The sequence below is a fragment of the Lonchura striata genome, chromosome 2, assembly GCF_050655825.1.
Source record: "Lonchura striata isolate lonStrDom1 chromosome 2, ASM5065582v1, whole genome shotgun sequence".
NCBI lineage: Eukaryota > Metazoa > Chordata > Aves > Passeriformes > Estrildidae > Lonchura > Lonchura striata.
In genome coordinates this window covers 61,022,211-61,044,567 of record NC_140704.1, presented here as the reverse complement: position 1 = coordinate 61,044,567, position 22,357 = coordinate 61,022,211, and the positions used below count along the sequence as shown (strand labels likewise).

Sequence of the window (22,357 nt, the reverse complement as noted above, 5' to 3'; positions counted from 1 at the left end):
GGACAAAACCTGAAATAGTAGAAATTACATTTATATTACATAAGAAATACATATGAAACATACATTTCTCATTACATAAGAAAATAAAATTTCTTTTGGATAAGGGAGGTAAATCTAGGTTGCACAAAGAGGCTGTGGAGTCTCAATCCTTGGAAACAGTCAAAACCCAGAAGGACATGATCCCAAGTAACCTGCTGTAGCTGACCCTGATTGAAAGGGAGAGCTTGGAATAAAAAATCAGCAGAGGTCACTTCCAGTCTCAGCTGTTCTCTGCTTCCATACTATATCCAGAGGAAGATCTCAAGGGAGATTGAGAGAGCAGAGTTATTGCATATTAATGTGCAAAGAAAGTACAGCAGTGTGGATGAGGCACTTGGAATGGGAGTTTTTGTGTGGCACTTCATAGACAAGTATTATTTCCATGCTTTACAGAGAGAAATGTTGCCTCATAGTGGCAGACCCTTGGATGTCTCTTTGTGCTTTCTGGAGGCATGCAGTCTGTACCACAAGATGCAGAGGGTTTCAGATTTTGTCTTGTTACCTGTTAAGCTTTATTTCTGGTAATGCACAGCAGTCTGTAAAAGAAGAAGGGTCTCTGTTCTCCAGAAAACCCATTTGTAAGTCTGTAACAGAAATGCCAGTCATAACAAGCACATTTTCAAGGTTTATTTATTTTTGCCTTTTTTAATGAAAAACTTTTGAAGCATTTAACTATTGTTAAAAGCAAATATTAAAGCAAGTTACAGATTTAGTACAGAATTTCTGAATTTGCACTTTTTACTGCCTCCTGTGTTTTCTTTTTGGAAAGGAGAACCTTTGTATTTGCCTTTGAGTCTCGCGGCCCCTTTGCCTTTCTCCCATGACTTCATTTTCACCACTATTGATGTTCAGGAAAAAACATTGGTCACTGAGGCATATCTTTGTACTTTAAGAACCTTCCAGTTTAATCATCAGAGGAAGGAAAGTTTTCAAATGTAACCCTTTTGAATTCTTCTTATTGTTTAAGTGTACAGGCTTTTAAATTTAACAGACTGGATCAAGTGCTTCTGGCTACAGGAGATGCAGATAGTGATTAAACTTCTTATTGCAAGCCTTGAGATGTTGAAATTTTGCATCTCTTGGAACTGTTTAGACCACTGCTTTGACTTCTAAAGAAAAATAATTAAAATGTACTTGGTGAAATAGCTGCCTGTATCACTGAAAAAAAACTAAGTCTACATCACAAACATCCTGATGACATTCAAATAACGTGGATGTCAGACAGGTAGCACCACGTTCTTTCCTCTACAGATCCACTTTTATCATGCCACACTATACCATAATGTGGAAATAGAATCATAGAATGTCCTGAGTTGGACAAGGCCCATCAGGATCATGAAGTCCTACTTCTGGCCCTGTATACAACAGCCCCAGGAATCACAGCATGTACCCAAAATCACTTCTTGAATTTTTATCAGGCTGGTGCTATAATTGCTTCCCTGGGGAGCTTGTTCCAGCACCCAAACACCCTCTGGGTGAAAAGTCTTTTCCTAGTATCTAACCTAAGCCTACCCTGACACAGATTCCTGATATTCCCTCAGGGCATGTTACGAGTCACCATAGAGGAGATGAGCTCCTGGTCCTCTGCTTCCCCACCTGAGGAAGCTGCAGACTGCAATGAGGTCTCTCCCTCAATGTCTTCTTCTCCGGGCTGAATAAACCAAGATCTCAGCTGCTCCTTCTAATGCTTCCCCTCAATGCCCTTTATCATCCTCATGGCCCTCCTTTGGATACTCCACAACAGTTTATTGTCTTTGTTATATTGTGGCACCCAAAACTGCCCCCAGCACTGGAGGTGAGGCTGCCTCAGCTCAGAGCAGAGTGGGACAATCCCCTCCCTTGCCTGCCTGGCCATGCTGTGCCTGATGCCCCCAGGACAGGGTTGGCCCTCCTGGCAGCCAGAGCACTGCTGGCTCATGTTCAACTTATCATCGAACAGGACCACCAGGTCCTTTTGCATAGGGTCCTCCAACAACTTATTGCCCAGTCTATATGTCCCTTATTATTGGAATAACTGATATTAATGTCAGAATACCTCCTCTCCAAACTCAGTGGGGAAATGCTTTGCCTAAGAGTTGTCCATCTACTTATTCTTTCTAATGCCCTTTGAGTTATATGATTTTTTAGATGATTTCATCATCTCAAGTGGCAGAGTTGCTGGAACAATTTTTCCTTGAAATATTATCCAGCTAATAATGCATCTTTATATCCATTGGATTTGAATCAAAGAATACATAAGAACAAGTTAATATTTCATTGGGCTATTTCTTGGTAATCAATATTACAGAGAGGAATCAAACTATAGATGTGTGCACTCATTTCTTTCATAAATGGATAGGAAACTTCATATCTACATACTTTATTCATTCTAAAAACTGGAGGATTTTGTACTAAATCCCATTTTCCTCACAACAGTTACTAATGTGATAATATTTTAAGGGTCAGTCACACAGAAAATTAAGAAAATTCACAATTTTATTACCAGGATTTGTGACTTTCTTTTATTGTGTTAAGAAAGAAAAAGCAATTATGTGCATCAAAATCAGCAATAAATGATTAGAATGAAAACAGTCATAATATTGTGCCAATGGAATCATACTTGGAGATGCTAGTGGACACATCAGAAAAAAAGACAGAGAAAATTAGGATTCTGATGTATTTATTGAAAATAAGAGATTTAGTCTTGAACTATCATAGGAATAAAGAAGCCCAGCTACATTCATGGAATAATAATGCTCTTGAATTTTGAACAACTGAGAGCTTTTCAGGAATAAATTGAAGTGTATCTTGCTAAGCAAGATAAACAAGGACAGGAATTATTTTTAAAACTGTGGTTTTTTTTCACAAAACTCCCATGGAGAAATCAGATTTTTTAACATCACTTTCATAATTTTTCACAAAAATCAAAATGTTCTCAAATTTAAAGTGACTTCTGATGTTTTAAACAAGAATTCAGATTTTTTTTTTTTTTTTTTTTTTTTTTTTTTTTTTTTTTTTTTTTTTGCAGTTCTGAGTCCTAGATCATCCGGATATCCATGTTTCATGCTTTGAAGCTATACTCTGTGATAAGACATAACTGCACCTAGACAAAGTTAGATCTCCTTGAACATTCTGAAGTGGAAGGGAAACTCCATGACTTTGGAAAACCTCTGGAAGAAATTCAGTATTACATGAGGTGCTCATGGTGAGAGGACAGCTCTGGTCATACGTGCACCATTTCCCAAGAGATAAGTGAAAAAAAAATTACATAGCCACCAATTAATACCCTGCACAGCAGAACCTTGTCCACAAGCATCTTCTTCAGTCTGGGGACTTCAAAGCCAGTGTTTTGAGAACTGTATGGGTTTGTTAGCGGGATAGCTAGCAGGGAATGGGATGAGCATAGCCCATGTCTTTCCAAGTAATGGAATACCAAAGACTTGGAGCCCTGTCTGCAACTCTTTCAAGTGAAAACCATTTGACCCCTTCCTGGCTTGTGAGGGCCTCTATTCTCTGAGGGCTTACTCTTTGCTTGGCTCAATCCACACTGAAACCAGTCTGAGAAGGGAAAGGAGCAAACACACTTGCTGCTGTTTCCTCACCTGCAGGTGTGTCTTGGCTATGGAAGCTTCGAGAAAGGGCACAACTTAGAGTAACCTTTCCACTTGCAGAAAATATTGAAGAGATGAGATTATACTACAATACTAGAGTGAAGGGAGTCTTTTTCTTAGGAGAAGGCAAGCATTATTTCCAGCCCTTTTCTCTTTAGGGAGAACTATATCTGCCAAAGAAGAGGATCAGGTTGCTTGGATTGTGTTTGATCAAGAAAAGGAATGGGTGGTCAGCCCTAAAATCTTCAACCTCAGAGGAATGTTGGATGTCTTCTGTGTCATCTGCTGAGCCAGCCTCCTCAGTGCCCTCTTCAGTGACTTCCATGTATGCCTCGTGGATGGCCTCAGATACCCTCAGGCCCTCTGCTGAAGAGATGCCAGAGAGGTTGGCCAAGGGGCTGAACAGGTCAGTCATACCCAAGGATGTCAGGACAGATGTGAGGTTGTATTTCTCCTCTATCTTCATGCGTGGGAGGTACACTTTCACCTTCTTCTTTTCCAGCACCCTGGAACTGGTCCACTCGGCAAGTTTTTCAAAGCTGATTTTGTCCTCAAGCTGCAAAGAGAAGCAGGGAATGAAACACATGGGATGAAAATCCAACTTCTTCCTACAATTCATTTCTGTCAAGGCTATCATAAAAGTAAAACCCCAACCAGAATGGTTCCTGAAGCTCACCCTATTGGCATCCTTCTGGTATTTTACTAATTGCCTCTCTAGTACTGCCTGTGTCATTTTCCTTTTATTCAGATTTTTACTAACTAAACACACCCCCCTTTGTCCAGGTAATCTTGTGTGTCATGAAGCACAACCCAACAGTTTCACAGCTTAGTAAATTAGTCAGCTTTGTGAAAGATTGCAAAATCAAGACCATGAAAATTTACCTACAGTTGGTAGCACCTAACAAATGCAAACTCTTCTACATCTATAAAAACTCTATTTTATAATTTTAAAATATTACTGAAATATGAGTAATTGTTCATATATTTTAGACTGCATTGATTTTTCTACTTTCTTGAGTACAGTTGGCTAATTTTATAACATTGCCTATATATACACACCTTCTTCTGCAGGTCTGCAGTAGCACTACACCGCTTTATCTTCATTCTATAAAACTGAGCTCAGGACTCTCCCACAAGGCTCTGCCTGAACACCTGGGCAGATTTTTTGCTTCCCTGCCTGCCCAGCCCAGCCGTGGGGTGGGCAGCCACTGGTGCCAATGGGCAGCAAAAGGTCTGACAGCAGCCAAGCCCCACTGAAGCCGTAACTCCTCTGCTTGCCCTGCCAGGGCTGTACCTGTGCCAGGCCAGAGATGTCATCAGGCAGCAGCACCAGCAGGCTCATCTCTCCACTGGCATACGGAAGCTCCAGGACCTTAATTTTGTCTTCAGCCACTCTTGCCACTCTGAAGGTGCCGTTCTGATACATCATTTGCACGGGTCTGCTCTCTTGCTGCAAAAACAAAAATGTGATGTGATGTGGGAGCAATCTTTTTCTTTGGTCAGACAAATGTACAAGGCCTTTAAAAGGACAGGATTCAATCTTCAATCATGCTGCCTTTGGAGAGGAGCTGTGTTTCCATTTTTGCCTCATCTGCTGGTTTGCTCTGTCAGACACAGCTGTTATAAATCTGACAGTGAGGCACCCAGGTAAATCACTCAGCCAATGACAACAGGACTGTAAATACAACAAATACACTGTAAATACAACAAATTCTCAGGCCAGAAACTGTGTCTGTGCCCCATACCTCTGTCACATTGAAGGGCACTTCCTGCGTTTGCTCTTCTTTAAACGGGGTCTTCCATATCCCTTTGAAGTAAATAGCATTCACAAGGAATAGGGCAGTCTGAGGATTAACAGAGCTTGGTTCAAGGAAATCCTGGATCTGTCCTATAAGAAAAACATAGGGTACAGAGTGGTAAGTTTCATAGCAGTATTCTTACATTTTAGAAGTCAATCAATATACTTCTCCTTCACTTGACTTTTCCTTCTCCAGAAGTCTGCACATTGAATTTAGGATCATGACAATGATTTAATAATACACTGAATGCATTACTCTGGCCAGACATTTCTGCAAGAAGACATGGAAGTTCAAGAGTGTTATAGATTCCCAGCAACATTTCCAACCAGCACTTGCCAAAAATAAATACTTCTATAGAAAAGAAGGAAAGGGAGACAGAAGAACCAACACAGATTTTCTCAATATGTTTGTTTCTCACAATTCACTTTAGGTTTTTCCTCCTACCTCAAGACACTATAAATGCACACAAGCTTCTGAGTCATTGATTTCCCAGCATCAGTTTAGTGTGCATTACTTTCTCCCCTGGAAGCCCACTTTTTACCTATCCAGCACATCCTTGTAAAAATATGCCAATATTCTAGAAAGCTGGAAGTAACCTTGCATGAGTTAATCCCTCTAGATACAAAAATTGTACATATAAAAGGTGCATATTAAGTGTGCATATCATGGCACCTCTGCCTTTGCCAGATGTGTTTAAAACACTCGGTCACTGCCACACAGCTGCAATAGAGTCATCCCTTTCCACAGAAAATATGCACTAATGGGGACAGGAAGAGGAAATTTCTCCTCTAATGTTTAGTCCTTTCAGAAATTGCTAAAATACAGTTGTCAGAGAGAACTATAGTTCATAGTCTTGACTTACCATTTGTCTGATTTTTCACCCAGGAATTAATGCGCTGTCTGGCTTGATTTGATGCTGTTTTGAAGTTGACCATTTCTAGACCAGATCTGTACAGTTTCTTCACACATTTTAAGTAGATCTGTAAAGATACCAATTAATTGTAGCCAGTGATTTAGTAATTTTTTAAAACAACATGGAAGTGAAATAAAATATGCTTAATAAGATTTTTATAGTGATATCATGGTTAAGGTGTTCTCATTACTTACTTTCTGAAAAAAATTGCTAAAACTGGGCCAGAAAAATTATTTTATTTCATGACAATTCCAGATCTGACATCTTTACTATGTGACCAGTTAAGAGCATATATTAAAAATGTTTAACAGTTTCTGGAAGAAAGCCTGATCCAAACCCTCTGTTTTTAGGCTAATTTTATACTGTTCTGTCATCTTTAAGTCCACTTCCTTTCTTCAAAACATTTTGTCTTATTTTTAAAAATAAGAAGTTCCTTTGATTTAGACTGTATCTTTTGCTTTGAAAACATTAAAGAAAGATTGTGGCACTTTCAAAATTTGGTTTTGAGGTGAGTTTTCAAGTGAAGAAATTTCCCAAAGTCAAATTACTTCTGAAAAAAAAACTCCAACAACCAGTTAAAATTAAATGCTTTGGAGGAGCAAGTGGGGAGTGAGAAGTTATATTATTAGTAATTTTGTTTATTCTTTCATTTTTTTAATAGGGCCATATTTTTGCCTCAAATTGCTTTCTATTTAGACTGTCACCAGGGCCATGGCAAAGGGAAAAGCTGTGTGAATCCACACCAATAGGGACTATTGGATTAACTGGTCACCCACTCTGGCCAGTCCTCCCAGATCAGAGAATTTTACAGGGTTTTGCAAGAGATCACTTACCGGTAGGATCTGACTTGTCTTTTCAGCATAGAGTCTGTTGGCAATGTATAGTGAATAATTGGCTTCTGGTGCAGTGATATCAGAAAGAATTTCTTTAAACAATAGGTGGATATTCACAGACTTGCCACACTGAGTTGTTGATAAGAAGATAGAAAAGTACAGCTGTTAGGTTATTTTATAAGAAAGAGGATTATTTATAAGGTACAAATAATGTGGGAAAACACAAAGTGTGTGAACATTTGCAAATTAACATGTAATGGAGTCTAAGAGTTGCATGGGAGGTATGTTCAGTATGAGCAGCTAATGAGGACTCATTCACAGTCTATGATGCCACTCATGCCAGAGGTTAATTATTGAAATTGGTGACTTTTCATAGGTTCAAAGCCTCTAAATCCCAGGTGCTCCATACATTTTCATGGCTTTTTTTTGTTTGTTTTTTTTTTTTTTGCAGAAGCTGCAGATGGAAGAAGAGAGCTAGATGGCAAGGGAGCCAGGAAGTGTTTTGTAATACAGCGAAAAAATGGATTACCTGTCTCAAGTTCCAGGAGTTGTGACACAGGCTAAAAGCATGTAAGAAAACTGCACAATTATAAAGAGTAGGTGGAACTTTATTTTTTGAAAATAATTGTGTTGAACAGATCCTTTCTAAATGCTTACTGAATCTCTAAATGCCCTAGGTTTAGATACTACCTTTGTAAAAAAAAAAGTTTTATCTTTTTTTAAGTCCCACCTTGTGTTTTGGATCCCAAGTGAATGGAGACACACCAGGCTCCATGGCTTTTGTTATCTTTACAGAGGCAGCAGATTAACATGGACAAAAGCATACAGGTGGTATCAAGGTACCAGGACCCCTCATGGTTCTCTTGGGGTAACAGAGGGAATTGGAGGTTGGAAAAGTCCCTGTAGCTTTGTAAGAGTGTGGTTATTTTTCATGCTTTGGGGATTCTGGGCTCTTTTCTGCTGTCCCACTTTGGAGTCTCAGCTGCAAGTCTGTCTACTGTACTCTGGCTTCAGGTACTGAGACCCTTTCAAGGGCTGTACCCCAGCAGCTCTTGCAGGTGTGGAGTTCATTTACACCAGTGTATCCGGGTGCCCAAAGCACCCTATCCTGTCCTGTTACTTGCAATATGTGCAGCCTGTCTTCTTTCTCTGGTGGTGTTTTTGGGGATTTTTTTTTTATTTGTTTTTGTTGGTGGTTGTTTGCTTGGCATTTGTTTTGTTGGTGGTTTGTATTTTTTTTTTAACTTACATCTCCTAAATTAAGATAATTGACTACGGTGTGACAAGGTGTTGAAACTACTAAAAGCACAATTAGAAGAGTCTATTCTCAGGAAAAAGATGTGAAAGAGAAATCAATGTACCTTAGATTTCTGTACCTTGGTCTGGATACTTCCAAGTCCTGCAATTTTGTCAAAGTGAAGAACCTGCAATTGAAAGTAGAAATTAGGTATGTGAAGTCCACTGTCAGTCAGTGATATTTGTGCTAAGTAGGTTTTCACTAACCAAGTCTGATTGGCACATGGATGAACTGAGAAGTTTCATTTGAGCTTTAAACCAGGCATCACAGTGAAAATTTGTGATTGTGCTCTTCAGCTTAGATCCCTTCTTTTCCAGTTAATGGCATTGTCCATAAATCATCTATAGCCTTACAGCATTGTGTTTATAACTATGAATCTTGTTTTCCTGTTACATCTTTTGTATGTTTCAAGTTGTCCTTTCCACCTGGAAGGAATCAGGTCTCTGAGATAATACAAGCTGAAGCCTTAACCATGCTCCAAAACTGCTCTTTCATAATGAAAACCAAAGGTTGTTCTTGCCCTTCACAAGGAAATGCAAGAAGCAAAAAATAGCTCCAGAATTTGGAAAGCAAAAATGTTTTTGCTAGGCAGGTTTGGAAGATAGAAATAGATAATCTATTGCTTCTTTGAATGGGATCAAAGAGAGTTTCTACCCATTTATGTAACTTACCTTCTCCATCTGATACTCAGTGTTATTTCTTGCTCCCAGATAGACCATGGCCAAGGCTGCAATCATGCTCAGGGGGCAATAAAAGATGTTGTCGTTAGGGTGGTGAAGTTTCACCTCCTTGAATACATCAAAACAAAATTCTGCATTTGCTGCACTGATGGAGCCCATTGTGAAACCAGTGTTTCCTAAAGCAAACAGAAATATGACTTTATGTAGTGCTTGTTTTAAAGAGCATTGCAAATAGCCCAGAAACTGCCAGTTCATTGCTCGTTTTGTGATGCTGAACACAAATGAAAGTGAATTATGTGAAGCCTACAAATTCTGTGATCATTAGAAATATTGTGACTCCATTTACATATTAACACGTTTTTGTTTTCTTTCAACAAGATCCTATCAGCAAGATAGTACCTTGTACTTGCCTTTTAGGAAATAGAAAGTTTCATCCACCCCCTCAATATGATAAATATAACATTGAATGAGTTTCCCTGTGGTATCCAGAGGGCTCTGAATGGTGTTTGAGACAATGCAAACTTAATATTTCATTTCTTCTGTGGCTGCTTTCCATCTTTAAATTAAATGTAGTCATCTCACTGCACTCTCTGTGTACTTCTCACTGTTGCTTAGTACAACCAGCCACAAATTTGGAGGTTGCTTTTCTGTAGTTTATAGCAGTAATACTAGTAAGTTGTTCTGTTAGAAGCTGACATATAAATTTAGGGTTTTCCTGTGGTCCTGTTTCAGACATTTAATCGCTGCTGATGCTTTTTAGCACAATCGTGCACGTATATACGTATCTACACACACACATATAATATAGGGATTTTGTCAGGGAGTGAGATTGAGAAAAGAGAAATGCCTTTATTCCCAATTATTAGAATTATAAAAGGATAGTTTTAATGTGACAACAGGTTTCAAATGAAAAATAACTATTTCTACTCAATGCTGTGGTGCACAAGCCACATATTTTGCACACCAAAAAGTATTTGACAGTCAAACAGTATAAGATATAATGAGAACACAAGGCAAAATTACTGTATATGCTGTCTTTTTACATACCTGTCTTATACTACCTTAAGGTTCTTAAACATAATATAATTTTTTTTCCATCTTAAAGAATACAAATTAGTAATTACATTTTCTTGGATAAATACTTACCCCACAAACTTCAAAGAGGCATGTAATAATCCAGCTTCCCAGCTGAAGCTAAACATCTCCCTGAGCTCTTGGTTGGCGATATATATAGCACTATTTGAGACACTCCCACTGTTGTTTTCAAGACCTTTTCCCACTGTTGCCTTCAAGGAGTCATCTTTTCAATCTTTCAGTTTTTCAGCCTTCCATCATGACCTCTTGATTCATTGCACCTTGAAAAATTGAGCAGGCCAATGCTAAGCTGATATTCTATCTGCAGCAAGTCAACCTTGATTTATTGAAGTAAAATTTATTTTAAAATTAATTATTTAAGCTTTTGCTGTAACATTCTCTTCTTCTCAGTGGAGAAGAGAGAGGGGAGGCACTCTCAGTGCTGAAAGCACTCTAACACAGTACTCCCACTAATCATGAAGGGAAAGGTGGATGCTGGGCTAACAGCTGAACATCTGGTAGATACGCAACAGCTCACTACAACATCTGTGCAGTGGAACAGAGGGAAATTCTTCAAGAATGGTGGCCAGCTGGCCTTGGCAAAATACTGCTATTCCAAGTAAAGCCAGCTGCAGGATGGTCATTCTATTGAGAGGGATTTGAAATGGATTTTTTGACAAGTCAGAATAAACTGAAAACTTTTTGTTTAGTTTTCAAGATTGAAAGGGTTTTGGTCTGACAAAATTCAGAATATTCCTGGAGTGCAGAGATTGGTGCGGTGTAAGGCTTGTACTTGTTAAAAGCCACATCCATTTCTCTGCATAGGTGAGACTATAGTATTTTACCTGAGGCCAGACTATGAGGGTCTACAGAATAGGTGTGCAGGAAGAGGGGAGAAAGGCTCTGAGGAGAAAGCACATTTTGCTAAAACATTATTTTGATGAAAACATTTAAAGCAACAATGTTGAGATGACTTAGAGGCCTGAAGATGGGCATGGAAGAGGAAGAGATATGAGGAACAGTCAGGAATTACATATTTCCTGGGCTGTAAACCTGACTCCAGAGTATTCAGGTATTCAGAAATTTATTTAAAACAGCCAGTGGTATTTAAAGAATGACTAAGAGTCAGCTTTTAATTTTCATTCTGTGCAGGTCATGGCAACAAGGCCCATGGTACTTGCACAGGCCATTCCCATAGATCTTCCTAACCTTGTAACTATGGCAGGTGAATAAACTACAGAATCTGTCTGCAGGAACTTTCATGGTCTGTTAGACAACCATAATGTACAATATAAAATATAATTCAATTGTAACAAGCTATTACTCTTTATTAAATAATAGACTTGATGAGCAGTAAAGAAACAAATCTGGCATCTGCAAAGGCCATAAGGGTGGATAATAGAAATCCAAATTTATACAAGTCACAGAACATACAGCAGTAAGTGCACCCTCTGTGAAAAGGAAGGGGAGCTGTTTTACCCTTAACAGTATTCTTTGCCTTGCTGAAATGCAAGGATGTATGTGCAGAGCCTGATAATTGGAGTGGGTTTTAATTTACCAATTCAGAATGAGGCTATTATAGCAGCAATGAAGATGGGGAAATCTGAAGATTAGAAAGAGCTTTCCTCTGATACTGGCATAAAGAAGGGGACCAAGGAGCTGGGAAAGCAGCTCTTTCCAGCATTTCTCTGTTCTTATTTTCACATGTTCTTATTTTCACATTAATTTCTCCTGGTTGCTCAGGAACTACTGAGCAGTGCTTGGGAGTAATGTTTGCTTGTGCTTTTGGAGGGCCTGTGCATCTGTATGACACACACCGTGTGCCCTGCACTGTGTCTGAGTGTCTTTATGATTGAGACCATAAGGAACCAGGACTTCCTACTATAAAACCTACTACCAGTTATATTTTGAGGAAATAAACATTAGTCTTCTTCATGGTTGGGAGGGGAGGGGGGGGGAGGGTGAGGGAGAGTGTGGAATGTGACTCAAAGCTTCCCTCTTAGGCTTTTTCAGTGACAATTTAAAAATCTTCCTTTGCCCTTCTTGCCTATCTATTGCAAAGCTTTTGAAGATATAATTAAAAATTATGTTACACATAGATAGTAAGAAACTGTTTAAAGGAAAGCACAGTTTCAGAGAAAACTGAGGCAAACTGTAACCATCGGAGAGAATAAAGTTTAGTGGAATGTGAATACGTAAAGAGCTACTCAGTAAGCAGACTGTGGGAAGCCACAGATCTTTCTGTTGTGGGACAAATGTGTGTTACCTTTCCATGGATCCTCATGCAAATACTATTTGACATCTTTTGCTTTGCTTTTTGCCAGTCTACACTTTTGTAGGCTGTCATGTGTGCTGGCGTGGTTCAACTTGGCACAGAGCGTGTCCCTGGGGAGGAGGCAGTGGAATGCCCTGCAGGGCTATGTCTGCTCCAGTCACCGTTTGGAGTTTCCAGCTGTTCTCTGCTCTGTGAGCTCTATTGCTCGGCATTGAACTGTTACAAACGACAGTTTCCCACAGGAGAAGCATTTGCAGCCAGAGTGGAGGGCTTCCCTTCTATTTTTAAATAATCATCCATGATTTTGTGGAAGCAATGCCCTCTGCGGTAGGAGCTGCTGCCACTACACTAGCAGCAGGAGGTTACTTTCCAGCTTCTGGTGTTTTTCACAACATTTTTTTCATTTCTTGTAGATTAAAATGGCAATAAGGAAAAAAGAGTGTATAAGGAAAAGATAAGGGTTTTTTTAATTATAATTTATACTGTATTTTGTTGCTGGTTCTGAATTATCTAGATATCACTGAAGTAAGTTTTTGAAGTTTTTTTAAACAATACAAAGTTACTTCTGCTGTAGGAAACTAAGTGATAACCTTGTTTCAGCCACATCTCCTTTGCTCACGCACAAAATTCCTGTTGTTAGACTTGTGCTTTTTGGACTAATATGTTAAAGAACTTGCCTTTATCACATGAATTCTTTTTCTTTTACATTTTATCTGAAAATATATAGGCCTGATTGTGCAAGCCAATAAATTCTAATGCTGTTAGTTTCACTCTTTTTTCCTTTTAACCTGAGTAATTTTAATTGGAGACAAACCAGATTTACACAAAATTCCAATGGTAGTTGTTGAAAAACATGTATAGCTGTTTTTTGAATGCTTTATTTATCAAAGAGCTAACAACCTGTGTTTTGTGTTCTCTTACCAAGTAATGGTATGAAAACTGTCTCTACAGGCAATTTAACTATTTCAGGCTGTATTTCATGCTGCTTTTGCAGCCATATGAAGTTTCTCCAGACTATAATGGGTCTGTTTTATTCAGCAGTTCAATTTGTGTTGAGTACTGTAATTTACTGTAATTTTTCCTGCATATCTCAGCATTTGGAACACCCCATTGACTCAGTTCTACAATGGTACCAGTATGCTCCCAGTGTTTACCTTTCTTCCATCAGTGAGTAACAAGAAAAGGAGAAGTGATTCATCAAAGGCTGGAATACTTTTCCCATAAAAGCAAGTATTCTTAATGTGTCTGTGGATTTTGGACGTTACCTACTGCCAGACTGGGCAGGCTGCTCCATTCTTGTGACCTTGTGCTATTCCTTCTCACCACCTACTCCACAACATCCAGGAGGTGGTTTAGGGAACTAGATCATAAGCAAGAAAATTGGCTTTACCAGAATTTTTCCTCTTGATTTGCTTCCCAGAGAACTGCTTATCCCCAAGTCAGGCAGCGAATAGTGATCATGTAAAAGAGGGAGAAGGTTCAGAGTTTATGTACCCTAATGTTGAATTGTCCAGTGCCTAAACTCAGCATGGTGAATATTTAAAAGTGGGAGGTAGACTTCAGTGTCATTTACATTTTTGGAAAGGATTACCATTATTTTTACTTACTATATTAGACTATTCCTTTGTTTACTTAATTCAGCAGACTATTACATTTACTATTTAGTTTGCAGTGATTTTAGAATGATAAATTGTAATAATAATAATAAATAATAAACACAGACTACCCATTTTAAAAACATCACTATAGATTTTTTAATTTTTTTAATATTAATGATTAATAAAATAGCTGGAACAAGAAACACATGCTACCTGAGGCCCAAAACAGAGCTGGCTCTTAGAAGTGAGAACAGCTGATCACTACTTCAAGTTTAATGTGGGAATTATGTGTCTCATTCCCAGCCATCACAAAGCAGGCCTTGTCAGAAAATTGTTCCATTATTCTGAAACCCTGGTTTTGTTATGTGGGTGTTTATGAGGAAGTTGGAGAACTTGGTCACACATACAGAGTTTTTCACCAAAAAAAAAAAAAAAAAAAAAAAAAAAAAAAAAAAAAAAGCAATGGGTCTGCCCTTCTTGAGAGTAAGCAAAATTACACCAGAAAATCTTCTGTCTTCTCTGCTCTCTGAGAATAAACCCTGAGAGCTCCAGTTTGAAACACTGCCCCCAATCAGTATTTAAAAGGAGGCCCTAGTGGAATATTTTGATGCTCCCCTATAAAGTGGTATTTTCCTTGAGACCTTAGGTAGGTGAGGCTAAAAGAGACCAAGTACCTGAGGTTATGCTTTTAATGCAGATCCCTATCCTCCTGTCTACTTCATGTGAGAGAAGCTATCACTCATCTTCAAGGCACTAAACTCATGGGTTTAATGGATCTCTACTGCATTTGGAAAGGCTCAAGTAAAATTTTATTTGAAGATACCTCTAGAGGACTACAGCATTTTGGTAAATACCTCATAGTGAATTTTAAGGTAGATATCATTTTCATGAGGTCTTCTAAAAGTAAAATATGCCTAAGATTCATGGGGTTTAGGGTTTTATCTTTAATTTGGGTCTTCTCAGGTAATCTTTTTATTTACAGCAAACTAGACTTTAGGATAAAGTCTAGAGAAATGTATTTTGTTTTGTCTTTTATGCTTATTGTTTCCCAGTTGGAATGTAAGTGTAATTTCCAATATAACCTCCACTTAGGGAGAGGAATATCTTCCAAAAAAGAGAATGGTGTTGGTTTGGTTGTGTCTGATGAAGAAGAGGAATGGATGATCAGCTCTGAACTCACAAGTTATTGGGCAACACAGAGGCATTGCAAGAAGCCCCATGGAACAACCTGCTTCAGTGCCCTCTTCATTGACTTCCACAATTGTCTTCTGGATGGCCTTGGACACAGCCAAGCCATCTTTCATAGAGATTCCTGACAAATCAGCTTTTCCCCAGTCAAAAACATTCATTACTCCCATCTCCTGGAGAGTGTTGTTGAGAACATAACTTTCCTCCATCTTGAACTGGGGCAGGAACACCTTCACTCTCAGTGGCTCCATCATAGCCAAGCTGGTCCATTCTGTGAGCTTTTCATAGGTGAGGGCACATTCAAGCTGTAAGGTGGTATTGGAAGCAATGATTGGCACCATAATCAATGCAAGGAAAGTTCAGTTTTTCCCCCTTGTCTTCTGACTACACTGGAGCAATGCTAAAGCATTGCTCTCTAGTTATGTTGCTAGAGAGAAAATGAAGTGTTACCTGTTGTAGGCCAGTAAAGTCCTCACAGTCATCTTCAGGAAGAAGAATGAACATGCTCAGTTCATTATTGAAGTATTGGAGCTCTATGACTTTTGTTTTCAGTTCCTCTATGATGGCCATGTTAAAATAGCCTTCTTGAAACATCATCTGCACTTTCCTTTTCTCATTCTGGAACGCAAGAAGCATACTAAATGGAAAATACAGAAATCATCACCCTGGTTTTAATTGGTTTCAGCACTGAGCTTAGAGTTCAGTTCAAAAATATTATTTAAACTGGTCATGTGTTTAATATACTTGTAGCATTTATATGCTCCCCTCAACTGTAGTCACAATGAAGTTATCCATTTTAGAACCATAAAAATTACATTTCCCTTTCTAATGGTGCAAAATTACTTTACTCAGAACTTTCTCATTACATCTTTCTTTTTTCTGGTGTGTCAGATGAGGAAACTGATTCATCTTATGCAGCCATAAATTAAATTCTTCATGAATAATGTATACATTCCCCTGAGATAATTTGTCTTTAATACATTTTTTCCTGAAAGCACACACTGTTCTGTTAATAAATAGTAGGAGAGAAGCAGAATCCTCACTTTCAATCTCAACAGCAGACTATTTTTGAAATAGCACCCTTAGTTGCAAAATCCCCAACACAGTTAGTACATGTGCTCAGTGGATTTGGTCCGACAAGGATCTCAGCTGCACAAGAACCACTTCTGATGTGAATTGGTACAAACATTTACATATTTGGTTAGGAAAAGAAAGAAATACAAGCCTTTTAGCACTCTCACTTAAGACCACTGTTTTTTCTTGGGATAACAAGGAGGAGAAAAGCCCCCATCTGTTATTATAGGAGACAGACATCTGACCTGCATCCCCCAGCTGCTTCAGTTCCTGCCCATACTGTACCTTGTTCAGGTGGAAATATGCTTCCTTAGTGTCTTCTTTCTTAAATTCTACTGCCCACTTTCCTTTAAAATATATAGCATTGACCAGGACAAGTACAGTAGAGGGATCAATAAAACCAGCAGCAAATAGGTCTTTAACTTTACCTTGAAAAATAACAAATTAAGACAAATTATTACTTTGCTCCAGCAATCAGCTGACTTTGACTATTAATAGTTATTTCTTTTAAATTGACAAGTGGAATAATGCTGTCAGACAAATGACAAATATTTATGTACAGCTTTGGAACCAAGGAGCTCAAGACATTTTTATTCCCCTTATTACATTTATTTCCTATTGAAAATAAAAAAATTAATGCAGGTATTTAATATATAAAAATCTTGCTATCTTTGGAAAAAAAGTGGAGAGTGATATTCATAAGTGGTTCAGTTGCAAACAAAAAAAACTGCACATTTTTTCTTTACCTTTTGTTTCATTTTCAACCCAGAAGTTAATTTTGTCTCTGACTTCTTCTTCAGTGTATTTAAAATTTACTGGTTCCAGTTCTGCTCGATAGAATTTCTTTGTGGAATCCAAGTATTGCTGGAAAGTACAAATTGTAGAAGTTTATTGCAATGTGATTATTTTTATAAGATGGGTCATTTTATGGCTTCAGGATAGTTCCATGTAATAGATCAGCAAGAAAGAAATTGGTAAAAAAGGAATATGTCCCTTTGTACTTCATGATGGAAAACATTCTGCTGAGCTCCCCACTCCTAGGAGCTGTTACAAGGGAGACCACGATCCCTTACCTGGAAGAATGGATAAGTAATTTCTCCAAAGAGCCTGTTGGCAATGGTGAGACAGCAGCCTGGTCCAGGTTCACTGACTTCAGCCAGCAGAGCCTGGAACTGGGAATGGACTCCTTCATCTTCTTCACACTTCAAACAGGAAAACAGATGTTTTGTGGTAGGCTTGAGCTTTCCTATGCAAAGTTGGACCTGAGGGTGAATTGCAGCCTCTCTTTGCATGAGAAACCCTGCTCCACCCAGCTGATTCAGGCACTGGAGTAAATGCACCAGGACACCACCTCCTATTCTCCCTGTGCCACATGTGCAGAATGACAAAACTGTTCCCCTTCTTGCTCTCGACCTCCAAACCATGCCGTATCCTACAGTGGTGTCCCTGTGCACAGCAAAGGGCTGCTGGCTTGGAGACTGGGAGAAGCAAGCTCCAAGGTGCTTTTGACATGCTCTGTAGGCAAACCTTTGCATGTGGCAATTGAAGCACTTATCACATTTTAGATTGGCACAGCTGTTTTGGTTAGACATCCATAATGAGAAGTCTCAGCTGTTGAAATGTGTGATCTCACAAGGCCCCTTAAATAACTAATAAAGGAACAGTAATAAGCAGGTTTGTAAATCTAGATGGAGAGGCTGATCAGCCCTGATGTGCTTTCTGATTAAGTGATTGTCTTCAAGGAAAAAGGCTGACAAACTGGCTCCTGTGGATTCAGCTCAGAGCTGCAATTGTGTCTTACCTGCTGAGAAGGGTATCTGTTTCTCTGTCTCATACTGCTCAAAACTTCTCTGAAATGAAAGACCTGCAATGTAAATGTTGGGTGAATGCAGATGAGTGAAGGTACTGCAAAGCTAAAGCAGTGTTGCAAGCCTATCCCAAAGCACAGCCAGACACAGGCCCTGCAGAAAGGCCCTTTTGCTCTTTACCCTAAAATCCTTGCAAGTGAACAAGTAGTTTTAGGAGATGGTGAGTGCATGAATCTTTGAAATGTTTCTATATGAGAAAGGAGGCTTTGGGCATCCAGAGAAGGAAAAAAAAACACATTACAGGTAAGGAACTCTTCTGAGCTCTAAGAGTGCCGGGATACCTCCAAAACACTTTCTTTGGCATTGATGTATTCATTGAACAGTCAATTCAGTAATAATGCTTAGTCTGAAGAAGTTTGGTATTGGGAACAGAATAATGTATTTTTTAAAGGGCTTTCTTTGTGCATCAGCCCTTTGGATGTTTAGGAACTGTATCACATGGTACAATCAGCCTCTTGGCTCATATCTTACCAGGGTTCCCTTTTCAGAGCAAAGCCCTACCTTCTCAATCTGCTCGAGTGTGCTGCCCCTGGCTCCAAGGACAACCATTCCAAAGGCAGCTGACAGACTTAATGGGGAGAAGAAGATGTTTTCATTTCTTTTTCTTTTGTTTAGCTCTCTGAAAAAGTCAAGACAGAACTTGGCATTGGCTGCACTGAGAGAGCACATTGTGGCACTGTGATGACCTGAAACAAGAGTAAAAATAATTTAGGTTTTTCATCCTTATATCTGCTATGTTTAGATGCCCTGGTAAGATTTTTTGCAATAGTTTGGCTGAATCATTCAGTACTTCATGGAAATTCACTGTTCATTACATTTGGGATTTCACAGTGAATCTGAAAACCAGCGCCTTGAATAGCAAAAGAAACACATTTGCCAAAACAATATTCTGAGTTGAGCCAGCTCAAGCAATAGCTATGGCTTTGCCACTTAGCGCTAACTTTGTCCTAACCAAACTTTCAGCTCAGTTTATATCCTGATCTTTTTGCCTTGAGTCCTCTAGGCATAGCACTTATCAATTACACTTTTGATTGTTTCTTACTCTTTGTTTCTCTCTAAAAACTTTGTGCGTATTACTCAGCTGTGCTTCAGATACATGTCCTTCTAAGGCTGGTTGCTTAACAAATGTTTGACAGAAAATGGAACTACAGACAGGCTCACTTAGTAAGATTTTGAGCAGAAACACATTTTGCATTAGTTGAAAATTCCAGACATATTTTTTATCTGAAGCTTAAACTCTTCTTGCTGCAGCTTGAACTCTTTTTCCCAGATACCCTTCAGTTACAATCATAATTATTACAAATAGGTCATCTTGAATGTTCTGAAAAACTCTTCATATCTTAGACCTAGAACAGAGTTCCTGTCTCATTAAAGACTTAAAAACGTAGTGTCTGCATCCAGTGAAGTGTTGCAGAAATATCTGATCATATGTTCAGTACTTTAGAAGCTCCACTATTCTAAGTCACATTTGGTTTGATTCTTACTGAGCCTGAATAATTTCCTCCACACATGTAGTAAGCATATTTCCCCTATTACACAAAAAGAATAAAGTATCCATATAAATATTTGAAAGATAGAGCACTACAGAAAGACTATGTTCTTATAAATTACCAGTCTGGGTCATACAGAAAAAGTGGCAAGTGGTTTTATCTTCCTTAGAAGCACACTCGGAAAGTAGGAGTTTAGAAGTATTATTGTACAAGTTAAGCACAGATTCATTACACAGCCCATACATTTTAACATAATCCAAAACATTGTCACTTCTTCAAAATACATCACATGCCATATATAAGTGCAAAGGAGGTATATATTACTAATGCACATATTGATTCTTAGATCCTAGTTCTGTCATTTAGAATTAAAGATCATGGAGATATTTACCTTCTCCTCAGTATTGACGGTGTCAACTTGACACTCAAGCTTCTTGACGGAGCTTCTGGAGCAATGGGATATAAAATCATTGCCACTCCCAGTGGCAGCATAAATTTCACTCATGATGAATCACATTCCTATCTGTTGCAACCAGTTAGAATAATTAGGGACCTGTTGTGGGATCTTGAATTTTTCCATATCCCTAGGAGTTCAGAAAGAAGTCACGATTTTAAATGCATACTAAGATGTAAAAAAAAAAAAAAAAAAAAAATCTAATTAATTATTAAAAAAAGAAAACAAACTCCTAGAAACAAAGACAATTCCAGAGGGTTTTTTTACCTGTAAATAATTAATTCTAAGAGTTTTATTGGTTTTTTAACATAAGAAGTGGCACCAATGAAGGCAACATACAGTTTTTGTAGTAGAAACAATTATACTGCTATAACCCGCAGATTTAGTCCAGGGCTAAACTATATCCTAAGTTTAGTCTAGAACTTCCAATTACTCCTCATTTTTGTCAGTGTCTCTGAGGACACCTGATCACTGTCTTATATTGCTTCAGCAAGGCATAGGCAGCAGGGGCAGAGCAACCTATTTATAATAAGTAGTATATTTCTGGTGTTATTTTCCTGACAAATGATCTTTCTTCACATTCAGGTTGATATGGTGTGTGGGTGGGCAAGTATTCTAATGAGTGTATGCAAGCACTAACAACACTGTTTTGTAACAAGTACTTAGTTATCACTACTGAGATATATTTACACATCAATCCAACCGGATACTCTGGTATTTAGGAAACTCTGAAGGCAGTTTCCTATAAGTCATAAAGTACTCACGAGGTTTTGTGGGAACTCAAAATGTCTCTCAGACATTTTTAGAGGTTCCAGGCCTTGGTCAGAAGCATTCTAGACCCTGGCAGACAGCTGAAAAACAACTGTGATTTTGAGTTTGAGCCATGGAATGAATTACCAACTTTGGAGGTGGAACAAGCAATCACAAAAGGTTAGATAGTATAGTATAAGTAGTTACGAAGTAGAGGGGAAATTTTTTTAGTATTGTACAGGGGGGTTTTAGCACATGTACAGGGGGGTTTTCGCTTTGTACATGGGGGTCAGAAGTTCTAAGATGGAGGAAAGTGGGCTGAACCCATCCTTCTTCCTTCTTCTTCCTTGCCTCCATGTTCTTGGTGATGTTGGCACTCACAGATTGGTTTAGAGTAGAAAAACACTTGGCAACGTAGGTAGTAGGTATTGGGGAATAATTGTAAACATGTTATACGTAATATATCTTATAAAAGATAGCAGCAACCCTGGGCGGAGGGAGAGACGAAGAAGACAGCAGATAGAGAGGATGTCAGGGTGTGTGTGTGCCTCTACCCAGGCTGCTGACCAAATAGCCGCAGTCCAAGAACATAATCTGTTAGATAACTAGCAATAAACTGCCTTGAGACTGAACAGCTAAGCCTGCGGAGTTTTTCTTTAGAAGCACGGGTTGGAGGAGGAATTTCACCACCACATGTGGCCCCAAAACAAGGCTGGGGTTCCCACAAGGTTTAATTCCCTTTCGGTTTGAGTTTTCTCAGAGCTATTTCTTGTGAGGAAACAGAAGATAAAAACACACTGTTCATTCAAGTCCTGAGAACAAGAGAGTCAGACCTGCACAGATTTTGCCTGAAGCAATGCAGTCTGGTTTAACTTGCCTAACACTGGGGCAAGAAAATTTCCCAAAGAAGCATCTGGCTTGCTTTCCTGGTTTCTGGCTGCTCTCCACACAGTCACCTAAAAGCCCACCTACTGAGCCTGTTTCTCAGTGCTAAACTTGGTCTGACCATCCAGGAGCCACTCCAGCAGTCACATCTGCGCTGTCACAAGTGGGGATCAAGGCCACTTCAGAGCTGCATCCCCCACACCCACAGTCACACCAGATTTCCTTACCATCACAGAGCCTCAGACATCTCAATCCTTTAAATAATTTAATCACGGTGCAATAACAACATATCAGCTCGAGCTGGTGCCTCCAAGGAGGGACCCCAAAGAAAGGACACCTTGGGCTTTTATACCCTCACAACCTAAGTGAGGGAAAGTCCAAGGTCCTTGGCTCCTGCTGTGTCTCCGAGTGTCTGGTTCCCTGGCCAGGCCATAGCTCCCTGGGCCCTCTGTTCTGCACTGGTTGGGAATTTCACAGCCTGGGGCTCCCACCCAGAGCTCAGTCTGCAGCTGCACCCAGAGCTACCTGCACGGAATGGATTCCCCAACAC

General features: G+C 39.1%; 2 protein-coding genes across 4 annotated transcripts; both read right to left on the bottom strand.

Annotated features, from left to right (window-relative positions):
- Positions 1 to 548: 548 nt before the first annotated feature.
- On the bottom strand, positions 549 to 14,629 carry LOC110470716 (ovalbumin-like). 2 transcript variants are annotated; one of them, XM_085573444.1, is made up of 8 exons: positions 10,298 to 14,629; positions 9,143 to 9,327; positions 8,536 to 8,598; positions 7,175 to 7,303; positions 6,291 to 6,408; positions 5,375 to 5,517; positions 4,924 to 5,079; positions 549 to 4,185 (listed from the first exon to the last, which is right to left on the bottom strand). In XM_085573444.1, the coding sequence occupies exons 2-8, from the start codon at positions 9,308 to 9,310 to the stop codon at positions 3,784 to 3,786; spliced, it is 1,179 nt and encodes a 392-aa protein (XP_085429570.1). In that variant the 5' UTR covers positions 9,311 to 9,327; positions 10,298 to 14,629; the 3' UTR covers positions 549 to 3,783. The 2 variants fall into 2 exon arrangements, with proteins under 2 accessions (XP_085429570.1, XP_085429569.1); XM_085573443.1 differs by having other exon boundaries at positions 9,143 to 14,629.
- A 135-nt stretch (positions 14,630 to 14,764) lies between these two features.
- Positions 14,765 to 22,334, bottom strand: LOC110470699 (leukocyte elastase inhibitor A-like). Of its 2 annotated transcripts, XM_077790868.2 has the most exons (7): positions 18,730 to 22,334; positions 18,162 to 18,224; positions 17,434 to 17,562; positions 17,107 to 17,224; positions 16,646 to 16,788; positions 15,737 to 15,904; positions 14,765 to 15,591 (listed from the first exon to the last, which is right to left on the bottom strand). In XM_077790868.2, exons 1-7 carry the CDS (start codon positions 18,895 to 18,897, stop codon positions 15,187 to 15,189), a joined length of 1,194 nt encoding a protein of 397 aa, XP_077646994.2. In that variant the 5' UTR covers positions 18,898 to 22,334; the 3' UTR covers positions 14,765 to 15,186. The 2 variants fall into 2 exon arrangements, with proteins under 2 accessions (XP_077646994.2, XP_085429568.1); XM_085573442.1 differs by lacking the exons at positions 18,162 to 18,224; positions 18,730 to 22,334 and having other exon boundaries at positions 17,434 to 18,036.
- Between the last annotated feature and the right edge of the window lie 23 nt (positions 22,335 to 22,357).